Source organism: Raphanus sativus, chromosome 5 (genome assembly GCF_000801105.2).
Source record: "Raphanus sativus cultivar WK10039 chromosome 5, ASM80110v3, whole genome shotgun sequence".
NCBI classification, from domain to species: Eukaryota; Viridiplantae; Streptophyta; class Magnoliopsida; order Brassicales; family Brassicaceae; genus Raphanus; species Raphanus sativus.
The window spans coordinates 13,026,230-13,033,369 of record NC_079515.1 but is presented as its reverse complement, the minus strand read 5'-3'; the positions used below and the strand labels follow the sequence as shown (position 1 = coordinate 13,033,369).

Here is a 7,140-nt window from a genome sequence, read left to right as displayed (position 1 = left end):
AAAAACTAATTTTAAGTTAGCAATTACTTACTGTTTTGACCCAGAAATAATACTTAGATTGATGATATAAGATAATTCTATTTGTCATAGTTTTTAATGGTGTGGTGTTTTGTATCTAGTCGTTCGATGATGTTGTGATTTGTTTAAAATGACGAAGCTATTATTAGAGTAAGCCAAGAACATAAATTGATATATAGTTATTAAAAACAATAGTACTTTTTCTGGCGGACCTTTTGGTGCAAGACAAAACATGATAGGGAAGCAATATAATGATTCCAGTGAAAATGGTGCTCAAATAACAAAACTACTGCTGTGACAAAAAAAAAGGAATTCGGGAAAACTTTCTTCTCTTTGGCAGTGAGGAGCAGAAAATATATATCCGATTCATACATGCTTAGAGAAACCATACACAAATGCTACAGTCCAGACGGTATTCTAAAGATGATGTTGAATTCCCCGAGTCAAGAACACGTACCACACAAACATTTTCTTATAGAGAATATCACCACTCTCATGGTCACATATATTCTCATGGAACTACGCATTATACTGAAATAATAGCTGAAAAAGAAGTTCTTTGTAAGGTCCACCATACACAGGAGCTTCTTGTACCTGTTTATCAACATATGGAAAACACCAGATAAAGAAACGTGGCGTTAGATGACTTCAGTTCATACATAGCAACGTCCAAGGGTGAAATAAATAAAAAAGGGCATAATATAGTAAAAGGTAGAACAAAACACCTGTTCTCGTCTCTTGAATTTGCAATGTTGGAAAGCACGCAAGAATTACGCAAAGAAATTATCTCACTCTTCGACACTTCATAGACCCTGTGACCACATGTAGTATGGTCCCCAAAACTTAATGAACCCTGAGACTGCATAAATGGGGAGCACAAAAAAAAAAAAAATTGTGAGATCACGCTGTAAAAGTAAAAACACTGTGCGTTTCAGTGAACATAATTGACACAATACCAGTGATGCCATAACAGAGACTGACCAGTTTGAGGCTGCCTGTGGCCTTGTTGTCTTCGTGTATCCGTTTAAGCAACTCGTAGCATTCTTTTTTGGTATAGGCAGTGGAATCTTCAGAGTAATCTCAGATGCATCAAAACGGTCTATCTTTAGTACTCTATACACTCTATTACCACTCCAACCAATCATATAGAAATTCTGAAAAGAAAAAAAAATGATATCATCATGTATTCATGTTAGCTACAAATTAACCCAGCGATTAACGTGAAAGGTGGAAGTAGTATGGTACCGATTGAGTTTCAAAGAGTTTAAATTCTTGCATAGAGGCTTGAAGGGATGATGATGATGATCCAGAGGAGGAGGAGGTGGATCCTCCCTCTCCATTGATAGCGATGAGGTTATCAACTAAATTTCCAAAAATACAGAGCACAAAACTTGTCTCTGTGGGAAAAAGAAAAGATTTTGAATTCATAAGCAAATCCAAAAAAAAAATCAAAAGATGCTTATAAGAGATCAAAGGACGTTACTTGTTTTTTTCACTCAATACACGAATCTCTTGAACCCTGGAAACACAAAAAAGGGAAGATTCTCATCTAGTGAGATTTCTTCTTCTTCCGATGCTCCTGAAACGAAACAAATGCGAGATTTGCTAACGGGGATTACAGGGAGGCATATAAATAGACACCCGACCGATCAAGGGAGATAAGAATGCCAAAATATTAAAATGGTTAGACGACGGACCGAAGAATTGAAGAGCCATCAGTAGAGATCATAAATTGATCCGTTACAGGAGAAACGAAGAAGATCGATAGTCGTCATCGCCGTCACTCAGAGAAACGAAGATGGAAGTAGGGTGCCGTAAAAAAAAATCCACAATTATTGGACAAATACACAACAAACTAAAGCCCAATATGATTTTCGATTAAATGAAACGCGGAGTATCATCCGCACGGGACACGTGTCACAACGTCAGAGCTCGAATTTCTTAGGTGGAATCCTACGTGTCAGCTGGAGAGATACATCCTTCTTTTATATAAATAGATATATGGAATTATATTGCTAGCTATTTAAGAATTTAATAGATCTAGTTATCAATAATTTTTTTATAAAAATATTAACATCTAAAAAAATTTGAATAGCAATAAATTTATGACAATAATTAAACAAATAACAGTAGACTTTATCAAGAATATGAAAATTTATAGATTAATAAGATTTAAAAATAAAAATGACTAAATAGAATATGTAAAATATGACTGAAAAATATTTAATGCTATAAAAGTAGTTATGGCTATAATAACTTTACAACAGTTATCACTTAAGCATTGAGTTAGATCGGAGTATCCAAATTTTTTTTTCATTAAAAATTACATTTGTGTTTCTGGTCCAAAATTCTGATTTTTGCTTCATAAGATTTAAAATAAAATCTAACAAAATGGGAAATAAATATTCAAAGACATAAACTAATTTCCTAATTAAAGGATTTCCCAAATCACAATCTTGATTTCAGACTTAGGAAAAAAATCATCAGTTCCCAAGTGTTATACTTCTATTCGTTAGTCAGATCATAAAAAAGTAATAGCCACGTCACAAGCCGCATGCCCTCGTCGTGTCTCCGCTCACTCTACAAAACGTATCATCCACTTTCAGAAACGTCGCATTAAAGCTCTGTAACATACACAAACACACAAAGGAAGAGAGACAGAGAGAGATTTGATTATCCGATCAAACCAAAAATGGGGAAGAGAAGAGGCGTATCCGCCGTCAACGTTGTATTTGGGTGGCTGAGACAGCAATCGAAAATGGTTAAGATAGCTTTAGGGGTCATCCTCTCTCTGATCCTCGTCGTATTTCTTAGATTCACCGTTAAGAATCACAACCACTTCTTTGTTGCCTCTGAGCTCATCCATGCCGCCGGAATCATAATCCTCATCTATAAACTCACCCGTCAAAAGACTTGCTCGGGTAAAATAATCATGATATAATTATCTTATAACTTCAGCTTTGTTTTGTCCTAAGGAATGTGAAATGTTAACAGAAGTGAACGTTGTGTTTTTTTATACTGTGTTTGGTTTGGTTTGGCTGATGATAATGTTATATGGCGTAATGCTTTAGGTCTTTCTTTAAAGTCTCAAGAAGTGACAGCAGTGTTTCTTGCTGTGAGGCTGATATGCAGTATAAACATGGAAGGTGATATCCATACAGTTCTTGATTTCGCCACTTTGGTTTCGACTTTGTGGGTCATTTATATGATTCGGTTCAAGCTGAAAGCATCTTATGTGAAGACTCTGGACAATTTCCACCATTACTATGTGGTAATATGGTTTTGATATAAATAATGTGATTTGTCTGTTTGTTTCTTGTCTCTCGAGATGATTATACGTAACATGCTTTTCTCTACTAGCTTGTTCCATCTGCTATCCTTGCTTTCATTATCCACCCGAGTTCGAGATATACTTACATCAACCGTGTCATGTGGGCGTTTTGCGTTTACTCGGAATCTGTCTCTGTTCTGCCTCAGCTTCGATTAATGCAGAATGCTCAAGTAAGTCGCTTTTGAGATATCTATAAATTATGTTTTCCTTGGTCTACTTGTTGAGTATTCGTCTTCGTCGTATTGGTTAATTAATACATGGATCCAAGTCTTATTAACTACACTTACATACTGACCCCTGAAGATTAACCCAACTATATATGTAGAATGACAAGTATTAACATATTTTTAGAACAATTGTTTCAGATCATAGAGCCTTTCACAGCTCATTACGTGTTTGCGCTAGGTATCGCTAGATTTTTAGCATGTGCTCATTGGCTTATCCAGGTAATTTGAGTTGTAAAATTCTTCCTCGATTATTAAGTTCAAGAGACTAATGGTGTGCAAATGTAGGTCTTTGAGACTCGTGGACATTACCTATGGCTGATCGGCGCTGGTTACTTCTGGTTCCCGATGGCTCTATTAGCCGAGGCCGTTCAAACCTTCATCCTTGCTGACTTCTGCTACTACTATGTCAAAAGGTAATCACAGATTTTGTGAATCTGGTTTACAAATGACTATTATATTTCCAGTACAGATTTGGGGACTTGGCAATGTTGATGATATCTGCTGTACTATTTGTTGCAGTGCTATGGAGGGTCAGCTTGTATTGAAGATGCCCGTTTAGATCAGTACAGATGAAAACCGATACATTTTGTTGTTTTGTCAATTTAAGTTACATGTAACCAAATTAGATGCTCAAAATAATCGAGACGGGTTTCTTTTTTCATTTTCCTGCTTTTTTTCAAAAATTTTAGAGAAGTTTGGTATCAAAAATAGCCAAGAATGGTCTTTCTCTCTTTTAGTTTGAACCAGTGATGGAGCCAGAAATATTTTTGACTAGGGTCTCTCATTTTCCAGTATATTTTAGATTTCTAAACAAAATAAACAAGATATACCAATTTCAAAACTCAATAACATATGAAACCAAATGTTTTTACAACTAAACAAAAACATATAATTACTTAGAACATACATCCGCGCGCATGTCAAAAACTAGTTAACAATAAATAAGAGATCATCTTTGCCAAGCCTGGGCGTTTCGAGGTATGTTGGATTCAGTTTAATTGATTCAGAATTTTTTTGAGGTTTGTTGATTCAGATTCTTTATACTTTTAATATTATGCTTATAAGTTTCAACTCAGGTTTTCTTAATTTCTGGATTGGATCAGGTTTAGTTTGGTTTCTTCTAGATTCGGTTTATACTAGATTATAACTAATATTTTTTTAAAAATTAATTTTTTAAAAACTTAAGACATTAACAAAAAAATACTCAAAATATGTAAATTGTTAAAAATCTAATTAAAAACTAGCTAAACTACCTAAACTAACTAAAAATATTCAAAATAACATATAAAACAAACTAATTTTTTTTTTAAATGCTTTAAGTATATCTAAACTACCTTAATCTATATAAAACATTAACATATTTAACTATTTTTATATCATATTTTGGATTTTGGTTTGGTTCGGGTTGTAATCGAACCCGAAAGTATCAAACTCTTAAGTCCCATTCGTATATTTTTATATAACGATTCCAATGGGATTTCATTTTTTGGTCGGGCTAAAGTCGGATCTTCGGTTTCGTATCCCAATATATCAAAAGTTTGAAACTCATATCCCATAAAAATAGTGTAATTAAATTTGGTCCAATGATGGCTGCACACCTCAAATCCAAATTATTTGTAGGTACTTTTTAATCTTCTCTAATACTTTGAATATTCTATTTATGAAAAGCATGATTTTAATTTTCATTCATTTGGAAACTTCTCTTTCCTTAGATGAATCTAAACCATATCGTTTAGTTCTAACAAGAGTTCTTTCCTCCCTTTATTTGAATTCCTTGCATACATTTTTGTTTTTCTCAATGTCCTGTCTAACATGTTCATGCAAAGACTTAATAAACTCGACTTTCTTTTTTGTCATCAAGATAAGTCGGTTCTTTCAAAGGCAAAGTAATCAAGTCTATTGGTAACAACAGATTGAAACTATAAACAACATAAAAAGGGGTTAACTTTGGTAGCTGAATGTATTGAATGACTATAAACAGATTATACATTAATTAAATAATATTTCTAAGCTTTGATGTTTCTTTTGATAATGACAAGTCGTAAAATTGACAAGACCATATTTACTATCTTATTTTGCCAATCATTTTATGGATGAAAAATATTTGAAAAGATCAACTTATCTTATTTTGCCAATCACTTTATGGATGACAAATATTTGAAAAGAGCAACTTGGTACCAGGTTTTCTTCCACATCTTTTTCCAAAAGGGACTAAGAAACTTAGTCTCCCTATCTGAAACTATTGTTTTATGCAATCCATGCAACATAACAACCTCTCTAAAGAAGAAAACACTACTATAGAAGTTGTCATCAATATTATGGAAAACTATAAAGTGAACCCTCTTAAAAAACCTTCCCAAAACTATAAAATTCTATCTCGATATTTCATATTTCTAGGCAATCTTAAAACAAAATCCATGGAAATATCAACTCACAGTGTAATAGGGATATATAAAGGAGCATACAATTCTTGATATTGGACTTTGAATTATTTGCAAACCACACAATCTCTCAACATCCAACTTCATCCTTGGACACTAAAAGTGTTGCTGCAAGGAACTCAATGTATTAACTACACCAAAATGTTCCATAAGGCCAACTCCATGTGCTTCCCTAACATATAATTTCCTTAAAGAACAAGCAAGCAAACATAAAAGGTTATCATGAAAAAGAAAATCATCTAATTGATAGAACTTATCATATGCATGTTTTCTAGTTGCCTGGTACTTGTCATGGAATTCAGGGTAATGATCCTAATATGTTCAGATCTGCTAAAACCCTAAGAGTTTTTCTTCTATAGATGAAATGAAAGTTTACCTTCTCTAGAGTGTTCCATCAATAACATTATATTTATTTTGTTTGTACCTAATGATACAGGGAAATGTTTCAATAAATTATAATCCACTTGATATACCTTTTATTCAGCCTTTGTTGTCTTTTTCAAGTCTTGAGAAACTCATGATCATGAGAGACAAAAAAAAGATCATATGAGAGACTCATGATCCATGTGGATACAAACTTCTTTGGACATAGGTAATACTGCAATGTTTGGAGAGCTCTCACCAATGCATACAATTATATATCATAGGTTGGTTACTTCAGCTTAACTTCTTCAGATTTTTCATTGAAGTAGGTTATACGCTTCTTCTTTTGCATCAGCACAGCTCCAATTTTGACCTCATATATATATGATATCATTCAAATTACTCTAAGTAATGACTTTACTGTCTCAGATAAGAGATTCAGTTGTAGTATTTATGGATCGATTCCACAGGGAGCGAGGGCACACAATAGATCGATTAAGTTAGGTAACTTATGAAAACAATAAATAGCAGGGCAAACAAGGTAGTTGTTCATCTGATTGATTTGAGGTTGTAAACTATTATAAGAAAGCGTTAAATATAGGGTTTCAGGTAATCATTGATTATAGTGATATAGAATATTTAGGTTGTCAATCGTAGAACTCAAATATTATGAGAAAGTATTCCAGCTTTCCGCTGTGAATCAATCATATTGACTAAGTCTAATATCTCAGCTGTCGTGTTTTGATATGGATCGAACATC

At 33.5% G+C, this 7,140-nt stretch overlaps 2 protein-coding genes across 3 annotated transcripts; one reads left to right on the top strand and one right to left on the bottom strand.

Annotated features, from left to right (window-relative positions):
• Positions 1–330: 330 nt before the first annotated feature.
• LOC108859901 (phosphoinositide phosphatase SAC4) lies at positions 331–1,864 on the bottom strand. Of its 2 annotated transcripts, none has more exons than XR_001950549.2 (6): positions 1,716–1,864; positions 1,502–1,597; positions 1,264–1,415; positions 1,000–1,172; positions 744–877; positions 331–612 (listed from the first exon to the last, which is right to left on the bottom strand). XR_001950549.2 is itself a non-coding variant. In XM_056986791.1 (6 exons), exons 3-6 carry the CDS (start codon positions 1,294–1,296, stop codon positions 462–464), a joined length of 510 nt encoding a protein of 169 aa, XP_056842771.1. In that variant the 5' UTR covers positions 1,297–1,415; positions 1,502–1,597; positions 1,716–1,864; the 3' UTR covers positions 331–461. The 2 variants fall into 2 exon arrangements, 1 of the variants encoding a protein (XP_056842771.1); XM_056986791.1 differs by having other exon boundaries at positions 744–871; positions 975–1,172.
• A 759-nt stretch (positions 1,865–2,623) lies between these two features.
• On the top strand, positions 2,624–4,235 carry LOC108859134 (uncharacterized). Its single transcript, XM_057010633.1, has 6 exons — positions 2,624–2,939; positions 3,090–3,289; positions 3,379–3,519; positions 3,715–3,795; positions 3,862–3,989; positions 4,096–4,235. Exons 1-6 carry the CDS (start codon positions 2,711–2,713, stop codon positions 4,133–4,135), a joined length of 819 nt encoding a protein of 272 aa, XP_056866613.1. The 5' UTR covers positions 2,624–2,710; the 3' UTR covers positions 4,136–4,235.
• Positions 4,236–7,140: the final 2,905 nt, after the last annotated feature.

Excerpts from the sequence above, each read along its gene's own strand:
- LOC108859901 (XM_056986791.1), bottom strand. The coding sequence starts at position 1,296 with ATGCAAGAATTTAAACTCTTTGAAACTCAATCG. Across the intron at positions 1,173-1,263 it reads AACTCTTTGAAACTCAATCG|AATTTCTATATGATTGGTTG; the intron begins GTACCATACTAC and ends TTTTCTTTTCAG. Across the intron at positions 872-974 it reads TCTCTGTTATGGCATCACTG|GGTTCATTAAGTTTTGGGGA; the intron begins GTATTGTGTCAA and ends ATGCAGTCTCAG.
- LOC108859134 (XM_057010633.1), top strand. The coding sequence starts at position 2,711 with ATGGGGAAGAGAAGAGGCGTATCCGCCGTCAACGTTGTATTTGGGTGG. Across the intron at positions 2,940-3,089 it reads CCGTCAAAAGACTTGCTCGG|GTCTTTCTTTAAAGTCTCAA; the intron begins GTAAAATAATCA and ends GTAATGCTTTAG. Across the intron at positions 3,796-3,861 it reads GTGCTCATTGGCTTATCCAG|GTCTTTGAGACTCGTGGACA; the intron begins GTAATTTGAGTT and ends GTGCAAATGTAG.